Genomic DNA, 18,789 nt, shown 5'->3' on the forward strand with positions numbered 1-18,789 from the left:
CTATATCCCTAGATAATCTTCTACCAAACTATTTCACAATATATTTCACAATATATCCCAGTACCCCCAATTGATAAAACCCCATATTAGAATCCTATGGAACAGTGGAAGCAAAACTTAGGGTGTGGTGATGGGCAAACCGAAACTAGAATGCAGTTCTGTAATTTTGAGTATAAGTCCTCTTTTCTGAATAAGTCAACCACATTTTCATTTTTTAATCTAAATTCTTAGAGATGCAGTATTTATCATCAGGCTGTAATGGATGAATTCTGTAATCCTATCAAGCTTGCACAACCTTATCTTCACAAATTTTGATTAGCAAAAATGTTTACCTAATCTGTTTTGTATTTCTTATCCCATGTAATCAATATGAAATCAACTATTTCTACCTGCTATGGAGCCAGGTAAAAGAATATCCTCCTACGGTGCTTTATGTTATGCTTTTATTTGTTTTCGTCGAGTATTCAAAGCACCATATGGACACATCTGCAGGCATACAGTAGTTCCTAAAACTGGAACAAATAGAGTTTCCTACAGCTGCTTTCTGGAATCCATGGGAGATACCAATTCATTTTAATGGAACATAATAAAAATCATCTTGTTGTCTAAGAAAACAGTTCTAATTGCACCATCTTAAATATACACTTCTTAATTCTGATTAAGTCACAGACGTAAATTTTAGAGTACTATTTTAATAGAATCGGTGGATTCAAGTAGTGAAGCAAGTAAAATAATTCTTGTGTTGTTCAGCATCTTATCTCCCATTCATTCATAAAAGACCTGTTTTGTTCACTGCTCAGTAGAAAGATCACCTACAAATTTGTAATATAACCAACTATATTCTCTTAATGTTATTCAAACTGCTGTGAGGCTCAGATACTGATCATAGTATTAGAAAGGACTAGATTGTTCAAGGACCGATCTACAAGTCATGTTCAAGATGTAAGTCACAGCTGCGTATCTACTTTTTTTTACTCACAGGTAAGCAAACAGGCTACAATTAAAATCAAATTTAACCTCTTCCTCAGTCACTGCTCTCTAATATTCATACTACATGTAAATCTTTATGGATTGAAGAAGGAAAATGTCACCATTGGCAGCTACATGTTATATCTCTACTGTAACATATCATTAAAAAAGAGAGCCTATAAGGAACTTATTTTGATTGGCTCATCTGTATTTGGTATTATCTACCCCAGGGAGGGGAACCAGAATCTCTCCAAATGCTGCAGCACTGCAATTCCCAGAATATTTCAATTTTGGCCTTACTATATGGAACTCTGGGAGCTGTAATTCAGCAAGAGTGAACAGCCAAAAGTACCCCACTCTGATTTACACATTTATCTCTTCATGGTTTCTCTACTAGTCATACCTGAAAATGAATGAATCTAAGAGTATATTGATCCCTAGGTTTTGGCCAAAATGAGAGGTGGGAAGTATGCATTTCTTCCAAACAATGTGAGTAGATGCCCAAAAAACTATTTTGACATCCATAAGTCGAGCAGAGGTAGAACAGAGTTTCTACCATTGATAGGAAACCAGGCAAAATGAATATACTTTTACAAAACTAAAATGTATAAAATCATGGAACCAGAGAGAGAGAAAGAACTTCAGAGATCATCTAATCAAAGTTTCTGCATAGTACAAGATTTGTAATGCTACATGCTGCTAAGATTATTCTCAGTTAACAGTTCAGCATCTACTTAAATCATGAGTTACTGGGGCCAATTTTTTAAAGGAGAAAAGCACCAGGGATAGAGTTGCAAGATGAAACAAGTAGGTGAGGGCAATTTTTCCTCTACATAAACTTTTTTGCAACCTTAGCTGTTCTAAGACTATCTGAAGGCTTAACTGAGATTTTAGCAGGAAATTGTACTTCAGATGTTTGTAGACTGCAAAAAATGGTGTTGTTGTGTGCTGTCCATCCCGGGCCTGAGGAATTCCATCAGAGGAAAGCTCACTTTCCAATGCAGTCTGTTCTACTGATTAATAGTTCTATCTATCTATCTATCTATCTATCTATCTATCTATCTATCTATCTATCATCTATTTATTTTAGACTCAAATTTAGTCACCACCCATCTCACTCAAAGAGTGACTCTGGGCAGTTTACAATAAAGTAAGAATAAATACTAGTTAAAATACAAATTAAAATACAATAAAACAATATTCTTAAATAAAAAATATAATCCAAGACATAATAGTCAAAAAGTTCTTGATTGATGGGAACATCGTCAGGGTGCTAACCACCTCCAGGGTTGGGTACCCCTCCTCGCGCCCCACGCAAGATGGCAGAGCCAGGTCTTCATCCCTTTCTGAAAGGGCAGGAGAGTGGGGGCTTGCACTATGACAAAATGTCTCTTACTGTTTTGCAAAAATCTGCTTCTGTGCAATTTCCATTCATTTGAGTTCCCCCTCTGAAGCAATAGCAAATAGCTCTAATGTGTCTTCTACATGATAGCCTTTCAGATGTTGGACTACTTCTATCATGTCTCCCTTAATCTTTTTTCTCCAGCTGTTTCAGCTGTTCATCTTAGTTGCTTTTCTCTGGATGCACTCATTTGTCAATCCTTTTTAAATGGTGATGCTTGAACATAGAATTCTAATGCAGAATAAAATGGAAATTTCTTATTTCCTGTGACCTTGGCACTATGTTTTGTATTAGCTTTTCTAGCAACTACATTATCCAGTAGGACATCTAGATCTTCTTTAAATGTATTGCTATAAGCTAGCCTCACCCCATCTTATACTTTTGACTTTAATTTCTTGTACTTAAAGCAAGACTTTGAATATAATAATTTCAACCCATTTTTCCAGCCTGTCAAGATATTCTGAATCTTGATTTTGTCTGCAATAGTGCTGTCCTTTCTTACCTTCAGATTTTATCAGCAATCCCTTTGCATTTTTATCTAAGTCATTTTTAAAATATTAAATGGCACAGACCTAAATGGAGTCATTTGCATGGAAATAGTAACTATGACTGTTTAAGTTGGTGCTGATCCACCTAACAATAGTAGCAGTAGCTCCAACCCACATTTTACCATCTTGTCTCCACAAGCAGGTTATCATACAAAACTTTGTTAAATGGTTTACTGAAATCAAGATATTCCATCTCCATGGCATTCCCATTACCTAGCACTCCAGAGAGACTATCAAAAAAAGAAAAAGGAATAATCCAGGGGCACAATTTGCTCTTGATAGACTCATGCAGTCTCTCAGTTATCTATTAATCATTTTCTAAATGCCATCAGGTAGGTCTTTTAATAAGAATGTTCTTATCTCCTTCTTATTGAAAATGGAGAAATTTATATTTTTACTTTCTTTGATTACAGATACTCTCTGAAGCTTGATAATGTGCATCTAGGTCTGGCTTTACTATTAGGCAGAATGCAACAGCTAGTCCTAGCAACTGACATGGGGGGCAGGGGGGCAAGCTCTGCATTTGTCTTGGCTTCCCTATTCCTCTAACTTGCCTCACTGGGTCCAGATAAAAAGGAGGATACTCTCACTCTTCACTGTGGAAGGAAGGATCACCTGCCAGTAGAGTTCCATATGTAGAATGTGCAGAGTGACTTTAACCTGTGTCCTAGACAGCAAAGCCCCGTAACCTTACCTTTTATGCCTCAATACATATCCATGCTGGGTCAGGATTCCATCTGTTCAAAACTGCTAGTCCTTAGTTAAAGGAAAGCAGAGTATAGTAGAGCTTGCCTCATGAGAAACAATTCAATGATTTTCACATAGCAATGATTTCAGACAAATAATTGCTCACTTAAATCTGAGATTATACAAACTGAGATATGCAATAGCCCAATTAAGAAGACATGTTCACATTCAGTAAATGCATGTCTACATGAGAAGAGAATTGTACCCATTGGCCTTGCCTTCACCCTGCAAACATTTTGAATGCAAGAAAAGTCTGTGCCCAGATTCAGATGAATATAAAGCATGCAGAGACATTTCCAACTTCTCTTCATGTTTTTTATTACAATATGTGATAGGCCCTGTAGATTCAGGTAAACTGTGTCTTATGTCAACAGAGTTCAATGAATTCTCTTCTTGAAGGATGCTTATGATTTAGATAACATATTCTTTCTTATTTTGCCCATTGTATGATGATCCAAAAGAGGGAGAATTCTATTATATATTTTTCTTGATATCTGGAAAATTCATAAGCGATGCCTGTCTTGATGGACAAACCACAGCTTATCTATAGAATTTTGACAATTTGACTGATCAGTAACCTAGCTGTCAAATACATGTAAGGCATATCAGAAGAAATTATTTGGAAAAGTTTGGAAAAAGTAGTAGAGTGCTACCTACCATAGCATGTTTTCTTATCAGACAAGAGAATAAAACCTTTTGGACATGTGCAATAATAGGAGCCAGGGATATTCACACAGCCTAAAGTACAGCCATGATTCCATAATGCACATTCATTGACATCTGATGGATTTAAAAACACAAAAACAATTAGGTTACATATGCTTATGAGTTCTTAACAGCAGTAATAGTAATTAATGTTATATGCATATTTAGATATCTTGAATTAGATAACAAAGCTATGCTATAGAACTATTCTGCAAAGTAAAGACAAAGACCAGATCAATTGTACCCAAATCAATGAATTCTGGATAGACTGAAGGAAACTCAGCTTAGCTATTGACATCATATGATCCTTACATCCTGCAAGGATCAGTGACTGCAATACAGAAAGGAAAATGCTTTTCTAACTGAAGTACTCATCTGTCCTTTTAGTTTCTGATTCTTAATCATTCATGCCCATTAGCAGAACAAGGAAAGGTTTAGTTAATAATCAGATTTGGGTCAAAAAGATTTCAAAGACAGATTTGTATGTTTTCATCTTCTCTGTGTTTTCAATTTCTTTGTCTTGATGCCAAATTGTCAGTCTCCACAATCAAACGTTTGGGAAAACATCTGATGGTGTTTGTCTGCAGTGGAACAGCCACTTGACACATGTCAGAAGAAAAGAAGGGAGGGGGGAAATACAAGGAGTGTGAAACGATCTTGTTTGGGTTTCAGGTGGGAGTCAAGGACATTCTGCAGGAGACATCTGGGGCTGGCAGTATTGGCCATTGGAAGGAAGATGGGAAAGAAACAAGGGTAGGGGAATGCCTGGGTCTGGAATGTTTTTGTTCTGTTTAGACTATTAGGCAATCAGACAAGTAAAATGGAATTCTTTATTTACAATACAACTATATACAATTGGCAAATGTCCTTTGAATAATAATTCAGTTCAATTCAATCCCAACTGGGCAATGGCAGAGTGCTTGGCAAGACAACGAAGCCAAGTTCAGCTGGAGAGCACGATGATGCAGTTGGACTGGACTTGATTGGGACTCATGGCAAGGCAGCAAGGCATTGGGGGAGATGGGTGGTAATATAAATTTAACTAATAAATAAATAAATATACACACCTGTACAGCATAGCATAGCATAGCATAGCATAGCATATAAGCTGTGGCAATGACAGGGGGAGGGTGGCAAGGTACAATGGCACCTCGACCTTCTCCAGAAGAATTTTGTAGCTGCAGAACTAGTGTTTTCATTGATGCTGGAGCTGGAGCTGGACATTAATCGGTCCAACTTGCAAAGAATTTTTAAGCCCCATGAAAACATATGGAGCTAGGGTTTGATCTCCAGTTTTTGAAAGCCTCAAAACAATTTGTAAATTGCAAAGTGAATTCTATTCCTCATTTAAATGCTGAACAAGTGTGAAAGGATGAGGCTTGCATCTTGAGGTTGCAATGCACTTTTTATCATTTTTTTTTCATCACTATGGTTTGTACCAGACACGTATCCCCAAAGATGAAAACAGTCACCACTTGCAAAAAAAGCTCCCCTTCCCTCCGCCCCATTGCTATATGAATTTCCAACCCTACTGTTCTTCCTTCCCAATCTCCTTCTTTCTACAGGGAAAGGAGGATTCTCACACTGATAATATGGGTAAAAACTATTCTGTAAATAAAATCCAAGAGTAGAAGGGCCACCTTCTCAGAAGAGAATGGTGTCCTCCCCATTATGCCAAAAGCACAGGAAGAAGACAGAATCTAACAGCTTTGAATTAACTATAAACACTCCCACATCTGAAGATCAAGTTACTTGCTAGAATTTTTGTGTTCAGTCTTTTCTCTAATCCTATTAATCTAGGTTCAGAGATAATGTTTTCTTTGCTGATTTTCTCTCATTCTGATTAGGCCAATGCATATGATTTCAGACTATAAAATTTCCATTATATCTGTCTGGCTGTCTGTCTCATCCTAAGTATGTGTGTGTGTTTGTGTGTATGCATGTACTATGTAACATTATATACACTGGGATATATATTGTGTATGTGTGTGTGTGAAATGTAGGCATATTTTATATATTTTGTCATATCTGATCACCATGTTTATCTTGAGTTTTAAAATATTAAAACCTGAAAGTATTTAGCTGAAAATGCATTTATTTTAAGATGCTGCACTGAAGTAGTAGTTACATCATCAAGTTGCATTCTTTATATATCCTGACCCAGAAAACAACAGTGTGGCTTGGGGTCTGTGAATAACCAACTGGTCTGCCTTGTCTTCCCAAAGACAAAGTAACCTGCAGAGGCAAAGATACACAGAAGAAAGAGAGGACCTGCAAGAGACCAAGCACGAATCTCAGTTGGAAGAAAAAAAGCTTGCAAGTATTAACCCAAATATGAGTCAAGCAAACATTTAACCATGAAAACTAATTTTGCACTGTAAGTCAAAACTGCTGTAATGTCCTTGTTACAGCAATGTTCAGTTGTGCGTGTTTATTTCTAGCCCATAATGATTCCGGCTCTGCAGGGCACAGAGTTTACATGATTTTATCCCGAGGTTTCCCTTGCTGTAAGGCCTCCCTGTAAATCTCATTTGTACGGTTAATTAGTCTGGTCAGATAAACTGAATAAGGCAAATGCAAAGACTAAAGAGTTCATCTGGCCTGGGAAACTTAAGCTCCTTATAAAGCTGCTTCATAAACAGGCATTTAGAAGGAGAAAAAAGAAAAAGACGTTTGGGACGAAAACAACATGACCTCCATCTTTCTATTCTTCAGTCTCTTTTGCTGGAAAGAGAATCAATGGATGGCAGTCAACAACTAGTATGCTTCAAAAGCTAATACATTATTAAGGGGAAAACCCACAGAAAATGATTAAATCTCAACATTATATGATACTGTATAGTATAGGTGGAACTGGAGGAAAGAGTTGGGAAAGCAGGTAAGAAGGTCAGCTGAGTCACAGTTTGGGGAAAGTCATATGCATATTTGTATATTTATATTTTTACAATGTATCTTTTCTAATGATATTTAATTCTTTTATTGTTTTAATTCGCTTGTAAACCGCCCAGAGTTGTTTGTCAAGATGGGCGGTGAAGAAATGCGATAAATAAATAAAGAAAGTCAGCAGCTGGGAAATAACTCCACACTAATAGCATGGAAATAGAGTTGGAGGGCAAACTGAGAGATGTACTGGAAGTAATCTGGTTTAAATAAGAAAACCAAGTCTTAAAAATCTATTTGCATATAAGGAGAAAATGCCAGAACAAGCATGTGCACAGATCAGTGCAATAACATTTACACAACTTTCAATCAGATAGCCTGACTGACTGACTGACTGACTGACTGACTGACTGACGAGGACCCCTGCCTCTTTGCTGCCAGCCATTATGACATTATTTCTGTAGTAGTTCTCTACGCCTGGCCCACACACAGGGACATGTATACTGAAAGGCTCCTTTTCACTAAGAAGCACCAGCTGAGGTAACATTAGGCTGTGAGTGATTTGACTTCTAAGCTTAAGTCAATGGTTTGTGTTAGCTTCCAGAATAGATTAACAACTCATCACCTAATGCCAGTGCTCTTCTTTACATCTACACAAAGTGAGCATCTCTCAGCCCAACCTACCTGACAGGCTGTATTTTGAAAAAACTTGAGAGAGTCCTATATACATTGCCTTTAACTATTAAGTATCCTGTAGAAAAGGTGGGATACAATAAAAAATAAAAATCCACTCATCTGTTATTTACAAGTAAAGATTGAGCAATGATACCCACAATACCTTAAATTTCTGTGTGTTTGCCCTAACAAAGCCCTATAATCTTCCCATTTATGTCTTCTGTATATGACAGCATCGGATGCCAAAATAAATTATCTACTGCAACATGTTCGACATGGGCTACCCTTGAAAATTGTTCAGAAATTGCAGTTGGTATAAAGTAAGCAATCTGAAGCTAATTGGTCCAAATTAGTCATGTCAGGAGTGAAGATTCTACACTGGTTGCCAATACTGCACAAAAAAACATTTTTTAAAGATATTTTTTTATCCCACTTTTGTTATTTTTATAAATAACTCAAGGCAGGGAACATACCAATACTCCTTCCTCCTCCTGTTTTCCCCATAACAGCAACTCTGTGAAGTGAGTTGGGCTGAAAGAGAGTGACTGGCCTAAGGTCACCCAGCCAGCTTTCATGCCTAAGGTGGGATTTGAACTCACAGTGTCCTGGTTTCTAGCCTGGTGCCTTGACCACTAGACCAAACTGGCTCTTAATATTGACCTTTAAACCTATAAGGGCTTGACTACTTAAATGACTGCTTTTCATATTATAAACCTGTAAAGTTGTTAAGATCCTGTAGGAGAGTCCCTTCTGAAAATGCCCCTGCTATTACAAGGCCATCTTCTCCAGCATTACTCCCTGGGTGGACACACCTTCAGGAGCTTGGCACCCGACTCCACCCCACATCTATAATCTGTAAAGGCTTACTCCTTATTGGGATAAATAAAATTACCAAATCCTTTAGAATTCATCCTTCTGCCAATCTGTTTTAATGGGTGTACTACCAGGATCTCAGTAGGTTGAGGAAATTGTTGCAGGTTAATTACAACAATATCCTTTCCAGTGTACTTATTGGCTCTCCGAATAGTTCCAGTCCTTGAGTCAGAATAGTACATGTGGTCACCAAAGAGAAATATGTCATAAGCTTGATTTCTGTAGTGAAATAAAACAAGTAGTTGCATCAGTTTATTAAGTTGCTTATGCTCAAGATAAAGAAAATACCTTATCAGGATAGCAAGATAGTTTAGAATCTAGAAATATTTGCATAACATTTCATTGGAATCAGTGGAATTTTACAGGTAACTTTTTCCATTTAATTCAAAGTAGCAAAATTAGAGCTAACTTTCTCGTATTTAGGAATAGGGTCTTCTGGTTAACTTTGGATAATATGCATTTTTGGCAGGCAAGCTGTTTTTTCTTCCTTGCGGTTTGATACAATGCTTACATTTGGCCCTCTTTGGAAGACAGTAAATGTGTCACATAAACAGCTAAACCCAGTCACAAGGTTTACAAGGAATTAGTTTTAGTTCATCATACTCCAAGGGATTTTTAAGGCTAAACATTCCTGGTCATCATGTTGTTTGAATAGAAAGATTTACCCTGTTCTGTCAGCATAGAAACAAAATTCTACAGTGGCATTGAAAACATGGAACTGCTTTAAGAATTTGGTCTCTCCATTGATTTTTCATTTCATGCCTCTGTGTCAAAATGGTAAGTATAGAATGTGAAAAGAAAGGGGTGGGGGATGCTTATCCAACTCCATCTGCAACCCCTGAGCCACCATGGATTTTTCTCCAAAAGGTTGTTTTTTAATGCAGAAAGTGACAGAGGTGGATGGATGATAACCCATTTGACCAAGTCATCAGTGATCATACAGACCTAGTTCACAGAGGTTTACTCTGTGTTTACTCTGGAGGTAGTATCTTGATCAGGGGTATTGTCCTAACAGCCAGGAACCACACTGAGACAAGGAATAGGTCTCTAGTGTTTTATTACTGCTACATTAGACAGAAAATCCTAACAAACTGAAGAAGTGTGGGAAAAACCCAGACAGATAAACTCCAAAAGTCAAGACGGGTCTGATCTGTGTCTCTTTGAATGGCTGCTTAACTCCTCAGTACTACGCATGCGTTTTCCCCGCTGGATAGGGGCCCCCTCCTGCTCACCATCAGTACTCATGACAGGTATTGTATGAATATGGACAATCCTTCAAACAAAAATCTTGTTATCTAATGTCTACAAATTCTGGTGTGTTGGGGTCCTGACTTTCTTCTTTATCATTTCATCATGTCATAAAACCCTCTTTAACAATACAATCAAATGTTTTTTTCTGAAACATTGATTTTAATTCCATCTCATGAACCAGAAAAGTGTTAAAATTTCTGTTTGGAGGTTCAGGTGCTGTGACAAATATTAGGAACAGAACATAAAACTTTCCATAAAACTAATCAGCATCCAATAAAACTAATCAGCATTACTGTCAGAGTTCTTTCTACTCCCATGCAAACAGAATCCACTGTAACAGCACCTCAGCAGAGGTCCACACCCACAGACAGGGGATGTAGCTGATGGGTGCAATTTTTTTTAACAGTTTGCCATTTTATATCAATAAACATACCGTCCCATTTGTCTGTATAGATGGATAAAGTGGCCATTGTAGTCACAGGTTCCAAAATAGGAAATTTCATTAATGGCATCATGCTGTATCCAGAACAGTTTCATATTGATAAAGTCCAGGGAAATGGTTTTGATTTTTTCTGTGCTTCTTAGAACTCTCCATCTTTTTTTTCCATGCAGATCTGCTCGATAGATGCTATCAAAAATCCCTTCAGTAGACCAAAATAAAAACCTGCCAATAAAATCAATTATCATCATCACTGCTTCTAAAATTATCAAAGCAACTGAAAAGGTTCATAGATACTTTTATTAACTAATTCGTTATCTGGTATTCTTTATTTTGTTTTCATCCCAGTGCTTAATTATTAATTATTAAAAATATTTCTGCATCATTTCTTATTGTCAAAATACAAGGTGGGTTAGAGTACTTGCAATATGCAGAAACGTACCAGCAATCCTCAGATTACAGGTTTTCTGAAATCACTGTATGACAGATATAAAAGCAAATTACAGCTTGATTAAACCAGGCATTTACTTACTAAGATGAACATATTAGGGAAGAAGGGAAATATTGGGCTCAATTTCCCATCACATTTTCTCCAAACCATTACTGTGTACATTAAACTTTGAGTTTTGCTTCTGCGATGACTAAATCTGGTGGAAATACCTTTGACTTGGATCAACTGCAATACTTGTAGGATTGTGATTGTCCTTTATAAGGATTCGGGAATAGTTTCCATCCAAGCTGATTGCCTCAATAGCTCCCTGGGAGTGAGCCAAATAGATGCCTTGATTTATCCAGTCTACTGCAAATCCAGTAACATCCTTTTTTATGGAGCAAATGGTCTGTTATATAAGCACATCCATACACAAAAATTAAATGGTTATACTAAAATGTAGTAGGTTCCAGTATTGCAACCAGGACTCTCCCTGCGACCCGAGTTCGATCCCAGAGGAAGCTGGATTCTCAGATAGCCGACTCAGGTCAACTCAGCCTTCCATCCTTCCAAGGTCGGTAAAATGAGTACCCAGCTTGCTGGAGAAGGTGACGACTGGGGAAGGCAAGGGCAAACCACCCCGCTGTAGTCTGTGAAGAAGACATCGCAAAAGCGGCGTCCCTCCAAAGGGTCAGACATGACTCGGTGCTTGCACAGGGATCTTTCACCTTCAAAATGTAACCAGTCCTTTGGCTATCACTATTAAGGCGTTGCAACTCATGAACCTTAACTAGATAATGAGTTGTACAGTTCATTATGATGAAAGCTTCCTTGGATTAACATTGAAGGAGATGTCATTAGGCATTTATTATTAAATTCAGCAGAAGAAAGAAAACCAACCCAAGGAAGGACTGGATAAGGGATCACTTCTGAATTGAAAATCTGAATGATTTTTGCACTTTCATAAATCTTGTCATGCTTTGGGTTTACAGTCCCTTGGTAGTGGCAAATGCAAAATCCAAGAACACATGCCGTTTTAAAAAAAAATTCCAGTCCTTCTCTCCCATTGACCCAACTCTCCTGTCACACATTCCTACTGTGAATATATATTTGGAGAGTCCAAGAGCTTAGAATGCAAAACTTCCTTGATTCGGCCACTAAACATCTCCAGAATGTTTAGTTTTGTCATTGCCGCTACTGAAATGACACTGTTGGAAATTTCCATTCCCACAGCAAGGTGACTTGGAAAGATGGGCTGTGTCTGCTCATGGACCTCTTTCTCATGGGGTCTTGGGACACCATTCCATGAACCACAGGATAACAGCCTAAGTAAGAGATGACAACTGGCCATTAAATTAAAAAACTGAGCATCTATTATATGCAAAATATAGGTTATACTGTTTACTGTATATGACATCATACATAGTAAAGGGATTAGTAAAATGTACTACATAGTGACCTAGACTAGGAGGTTTCAAACTTTTTCAGGCCACAGAATGTGTTAACAGAGATACTGTTTTGGTAAAAATGTCCCTTTTTGTTTACTACCAGGAAGAATTTTGAAAATTATTTCATTACCTCTTGATCTGAGCCATTCAAATGTACACGTTTGAGAAGACATTTTTCCTTGTCCACCCAATAAATATGTTCTTCTTCATAATGGAAATCAATTAATGCTGATAAACCAGCATCAGCTACCAGTCTTTGGTGATTGGTTCCTTCTATATCTATTCTATAGATGGCACTTCCTTGGCTGAAAACTAGGAATGGTATAGGATCTAAAGAGGGGGAAAAAGAGTGAAAAAATGCCTGTGCTCCAAAGCAAATGGTTTTATTCTATTCTTTTCTGCATTATAGATTCCTTCAAGTTCAAAATTTAATGAATCACTCAAAAATATAAAATATAGCAAACAATCCCATTCAAAAGATGCAAATGTATATATTACAGAAGAAAATGAACAATGTTAAGGCATATCTTTTTATATTACTATAGAAGTAATTACCCATAACTCAGGGCTTGATTTAGAACAGGCTTTATCAAAGTTTAGCTACAGTTCTATATACATTTCTCAGGGAGCTAATTCCACAGAAACCAGGGGCTTTTGACTTTGAGTAAACATGTAAAGGTTCCATGATTCAGTTCTGTATCGTGGTAAGTAATACCACAGTGCCTCTGAGCATGTTCTCTCTCTCTTTCTCTCTCTCTCATCCACACACAGATAGCAAAGACGTAGGGCACATTTGGGATTAGTGGAAGTGAGAGTTAAATACACATGTTAAAACCTGCTATCTCAGTTCAAAACATATAATTCATATGATGTAGCTAATCTGTACTCAGCTGAATTTTGGAATGATAACTCATCCATATTTTCAGTATCAAATCTTCTTTCTCTAATTCATCTTCTCCTACAGCTAGTCTTGTTTAATAACTATTCAAGAGAAATGTGACTGCCCTTTTCCACTTTGACTGCTATCACAAGGCTTATCATGTGATGCTATTTTCTCCTATTTGCACTATTAAAACATCTGGACATTGTGTGTAAATGATGAACACATGCTGAAGTGCAACAAATTAATTTGTCTCAAGAATCTGACAGCTGGATTGTTTGTAATTTTTTCCAGCTACTCGTGTGATCAGTTCTGAGTTACTATGCTGCATATACATGAAATTTTTTATTACAGTACTCTAGCTTAGAGGACAAAATGAATTCTGTGAGAAAAGTCTTTTTTTTTCTATTGGTATTATGAAATCTGGTTTACTGCTACAGTTTCCTCTAAAAATGGGCAGTATAAAGTTTTGGTATATTGGAAAAATAGTATAGGTATTTTAAATTAATGTAGTCATGCTGTAAAATACAGTAGTTTTATCTCATGAAATCTAGAAAATCATCAATGACTAACTAAACCCATCACATCTCATTACAGTTAATGATTTGAACATTGGCTGATAAAGTTGTCACTGTTGTTTGGATCTGCAAACACAGAAGAATTCAACCATCTATATTTTCTGATTTCTAGAATTAGGGATTAGACATACAATATTTGTTAGAAAGAGTTTTTAAAGCAGGGCACTGTAAACTGCAGCATCAACAAAAGTATCATTGATATTTAGTACCATCCTTCACATTTTTTAACTTTTTTTTTTACTTTAGCTACCCCACTTCCTCTTATACACCCCCACATCTGCTGTCTGAGGCAAGAATCACTAAATTATGGTGTTTTTAATCACTCTCAACTAACTATATTTTAATGGACTGTTGGCCCCACTGTGTGTATGAAATAAATCAATATAAAGATGTGATGGCCTGTTTAGACATGGAGATCACCATCACTTGACACTGAGTTAACAAAATCATGAATAGACATATATATACTTATAGTCTATATAGTCTGTATATATAGGACTAGTCTAGTTTTATTCTATATTAGCTTAATCAGATTCAAGATTATAACAATTATTTCTGAAGCCAGGTTCATTCTGCCCATGATCAAGCCACTTAAACTATAGGTAAAGGTAAAGGTTTCCCTTGACATTAAGTCCAGTCGTGTCTGACTCTAGGGGGTGGTGTTCATCTCCGTTTCAAAGCTGAAGAGCCGGCGTTTCTCCATAGACACTTCCGTGCTCATGTGGCCGACATGACTAAACAGAATGCCGTTACCTGCCCGCTGAAGTGGTACCTATTAATCTACTCACATTAGCATGTTTTCGAACTGCTAGGTTGGCAGGAGCTGGGACTAGCAACAGGAGCTCACCCCGTCACGTGGATTCAAACCACCGACCTTCTGGTCAGCAAGCTCAGCAGTTCAGCGGTTTAACCCAAGACCAAATTCAACAACTTAATACAAAGCAATTTGCTGAATAGAAAGGATTTGTTTTATGCATTTCCATTCCAAACCATTCTAAAACTATTTAGTGGGGATGACATGTTATGCCATGAAGAAACTCCCTACCTAACACTCAGTAAACACATGGGCCTTGCTGATATACAGAAGCAGCTCTTGAGGTCAAGAACTGATTCCCTAGAGGGGAATTTCTTTCTAGTGCAAAATAAATAGAATTTATCAAATCTGCTGCCAAACTTCTCATAGGCACAGGGCTGTCAAGGGCAATTCTCCTCACCTTTTGCAAGCATCCAGCAAGAAAAAAACAGCCCACTTATTGTTGTGAACTTCTTACAGCTTTTACTTATATAATTAGGAAGCAGTATACAGACACATGAACAGTGCAACTGTCATGAGTGAGGATGGCAAGCAGGGGGCTCCCGTCCAGACTGTTAAGCGCATGCGTAGCACTGAGGAATTGGGCAGCCATTCAAAGAGACACAGATCAGGACTGCCTTGACCTTTGGGGTTTATATGGCTGGGGTTTTCCCACGCTTCTTCAGTTTGTTAGGATTCCTGTTATGTACAAGCAATAAAACATTAGAGACCAGTTCCTTGTCTCAGCGTGGTTCCTGGCTGTTAGGACAGCAACATGGTACAATGGAAACATTAAACAACACGAAGCTATCAGTGGGGGTAAGTCCTCCAGTGTTCTATAGGGAGGTCTACTTTCAACTAAAGTCTTGTTGCTTACACATCACCCTGAATAATCTCTTTAAAGATGCAGTGCATTCTAAGAGCATCATCCATATTTAAATAATCCAAGTGTCCTCTCTCTCTCGACAAATACTGTATGTTCACTGGCACTGTAATTACCTTTGCACAAAGTCCATGTAATAGTTCTCCTGACATCTCTTCCTGGTTCTCTCCTCCTTCTGGGTTAGACTTCCAAACTTCTTCTCTTGATTTGTCTTCTTCTGTGCCCTCCAAACCACAATTCACCTCCAGCCAATGCTCCTAGGCAGTCTTCAAGCATGATACCTACAGCTTTTCTGTGTCCACTGCTATCAGTCAGAATCTCTTGCACCCCAAGCAGACCACTCCCCTTCTAGCTGCATAAAGTCTCAGTGCAGCGTAGTGCTGGGGAGGGAGGGGTTGTTGCAAATGACCTTCCTTTCTTCTTTCCCTTTCTCCCTCTTCTGCCTTGCTACACCCCAGCTCTTCAGGCTTTTATATGCTTGAGTTCTTATTTCCTCTACATCCAGCAGCCTAGCTATTTGGCTTAAGACCTTATATCAACTTTACTGCAATTAACTCAGTTCTATACCCATGGCATGTAAAATCTGCTATGTAATTATCCCCTTAATATTTCTTTCCTCATTCATGAGTTACATTATACAAGTAAAAGTGAATCCAATACTTGAATTGGAATGCTGTTTGGCTAAATGCATGATACAATTGAGTCATTTATATGCAAGGTTTCACACATTCAAAGAATCTTGAAAGAGGAGCAGCACTGCATATACATTAGTGCCAATATACATCCTAGACAGACAGACACATTCATGTCAAGATGTCTGGTTTCAGTGTGAAAAGGTGTCACCATGCTCTCTTCCACAGAAGATAGTTTTAAATACTTTTTTTTAAAAAAAGGACGATACATAAAGAACAAAAAGCAAAGCAAGACAGTGGGGAAAAATCATACTATAAAACTAGGGATCATAACTAGCCAAATAAAGGAGAAGACTCGTCTGATTTCCCTGGAAAAGTATTTCTACAGTTTGGGTGCTGATGCGCAAAAGACATACAAAACACCACCAGCTTCCCATTTCAGATGAAGGATGCAAATTTGAGGGGGGGGGGGAGCAGTGTTTCCTTTCATATGAACAGCTTTTATTATAAACTGACCAAAAACAGCAAACTAACCTTACCGCTTACATGACAAGACCACTTGTCATCACCCAAAGAATAGCCTGCCATACAAGAGCAGATAAAGGATCCTGGAACATTGAGGCAATTTTGGCTACAAATGTGAATTCCACCTTCCAGACATTCATCTATATCTGAAAAATAGTAATACATAGATCAGAACATAATAGATATCTGAAGTTTACCAGTGCTTTCATACATATCAGATAACAGTGTCTTAACTAATAACTATGCATTTCAACTCCTCTAGTCCTCAGGGGAGAGATGGACAGTGATAAAAATTTGATAAATAAATAAAATAAATAAATAAAATAACATTGGTGACTATTTTAGATTTTTTACTCTCACAGTACCTTGTGCAAAAAACATGGAATGGCAATTGAGCATAAGTTTAAAATAATGCTCATATATTTTTCCAGAGCAAAGCTTACTATATCCATCCCTTTTTTATGAAAGATGGCTTTGGCCATATTTATAATGAGGAAGGTACTCTGTTTATATTGCTTCATATCTATTGTTTAATGGTTTCCTGTGAACCAACGTTTCAGAGTACTCATTTTAAACATTGCTTAAATGCCTATGCATTTCTCATATTATTCCAATACTTCATAATGCATCTCTCTAAAAAATAACTTCACAGTGATGCACTTTGTATGATCAGGTGATCTGGAGGATACTGCCTGGGTACTTGAGCTGTTTCCCCACCCATCCCAATCCACTCTCCAACATGACAGCTTCATTCTGTCTAATGATAGGGTTAGCCCCAATCCAATGCAGAGACCAAACCAGATCTTCTAGGGACAAATCAATTCCAAATCATTTCGCAGCTGGAAATGCCCAAACTCCACAATCATATCTTCTGACACAACTGGAAACATCTGTTTCAACCAATAATACATGGTTTCCCCATTGTTTCGTATTTCAGAGTTGGGCAGCTATTAGAAGCCAAATCATTAAATGTTAATGCAAGATATTTTTAACAGCATCACCTGCTTCTCTTTTATTCTTAAAGTGAAGCAGCTGCAGCTGCCAATAAAGTCTATCTACAAAATCCTGACAGGCAGTAGTGAATGAAAGACTAAGTTTCTGCTCTGTGAATAAAAGCCTCTTTATGCCATCTCAGCAGAGACAGCCTGTGAGAATGACTCCAAGCAATGAATCATGTCTTTGCAAAGCTGGCAGTAAAGTTCAGAGTCCTTAGACACAAGGAACTACATTTACCAGGAATAAAAGCGAAGTCCCAGTTACAGAACATGAAACATTAGCATGCGTGGCATGAAGGCAAGGAGAATCTTTAGTGTACCACAAAGCAAACCACAGTCTGTCCTCTTTATAAATACAGGAACTTTAAAATGGGCAAACATTTGGCACAGCTTTGAAAGATACCTTTGACAAAATGGAATTTCTAGGACTCTTGGGAAAAGGAGTTGTCTGTGGTGCATCCTGCCTTTATTTTTAATTCTTTTGCTTATAATGACTTCTATTGTTATCAGGGGCCTCTCGATTCACAAGGGATGATGTGGGTAGAAAAACCCTCACTCTACAGTAGGAAGTTAACCTATTTGAGGATGGAACTTCTATCTGGTATTTGAGTGATGTGCTGGAAGATCTCCTCCAGAAACTAAACAGAGCTAGGGATGATGATGATGAATTATGATTAAAAAAAAACCCTAACAATAACCCAATGTCTCCAGTCATCCATAGAGGTTACCAATATAATAAATGACATTGGCTTCTCATTTTCAGCAACAAATTGCCCCACAAACTTTCGGCAATAGCAGCAATAACAACAAGACTTTTATTAAAGACTGGAAATCTCTTATGGACTTTTTGCTGAAAACAGAAAAAAATGAATTGGTGATTTATGGATTTGCTGATTTAAAAGGGTTGAATATGGGATGAAGTGAATTATGAGGTAATTTAATGAGTGAGGAGAGAGGATAGGTTTGTTCATAACTGCTGTAAAGAAGATCAGGAATTGATTCTTTATAAATCTTTTCCTTTTTTTCTACTTGTATTTCTTAATCACTTTTTTAAATTTCTCATTTCACACTTTTTTTCTTTTCTTAAACTTCCTTTATATAATTTCATGTTTATCTTTTATCTCTGTGAAATTTTT

The 18,789-nt window shown here is 37.4% G+C and overlaps 1 protein-coding gene across 1 annotated transcript in view; it reads right to left on the minus strand.

Annotated features, from left to right (window-relative positions):
• Positions 1 to 18,789, minus strand: part of EGF (epidermal growth factor) — a 47,270-nt gene that overhangs the window by 27,058 nt on the left and 1,423 nt on the right. The window contains exons 2-7 of the mRNA XM_063310728.1: positions 16,673 to 16,804; positions 12,498 to 12,697; positions 11,150 to 11,328; positions 10,484 to 10,714; positions 8,819 to 9,018; positions 4,324 to 4,446 (exon numbers count right to left, since the gene is read on the minus strand). Of these exons, the coding sequence (XP_063166798.1) occupies positions 4,324 to 4,446; positions 8,819 to 9,018; positions 10,484 to 10,714; positions 11,150 to 11,328; positions 12,498 to 12,697; positions 16,673 to 16,804 (1,065 nt within the window). The remainder of the gene's footprint in view (positions 1 to 4,323; positions 4,447 to 8,818; positions 9,019 to 10,483; positions 10,715 to 11,149; positions 11,329 to 12,497; positions 12,698 to 16,672; positions 16,805 to 18,789) is intronic.

This window comes from Candoia aspera, chromosome 8, assembly GCF_035149785.1.
Source record: "Candoia aspera isolate rCanAsp1 chromosome 8, rCanAsp1.hap2, whole genome shotgun sequence".
In the NCBI taxonomy this organism is placed as follows: domain Eukaryota; kingdom Metazoa; phylum Chordata; class Lepidosauria; order Squamata; family Boidae; genus Candoia; species Candoia aspera.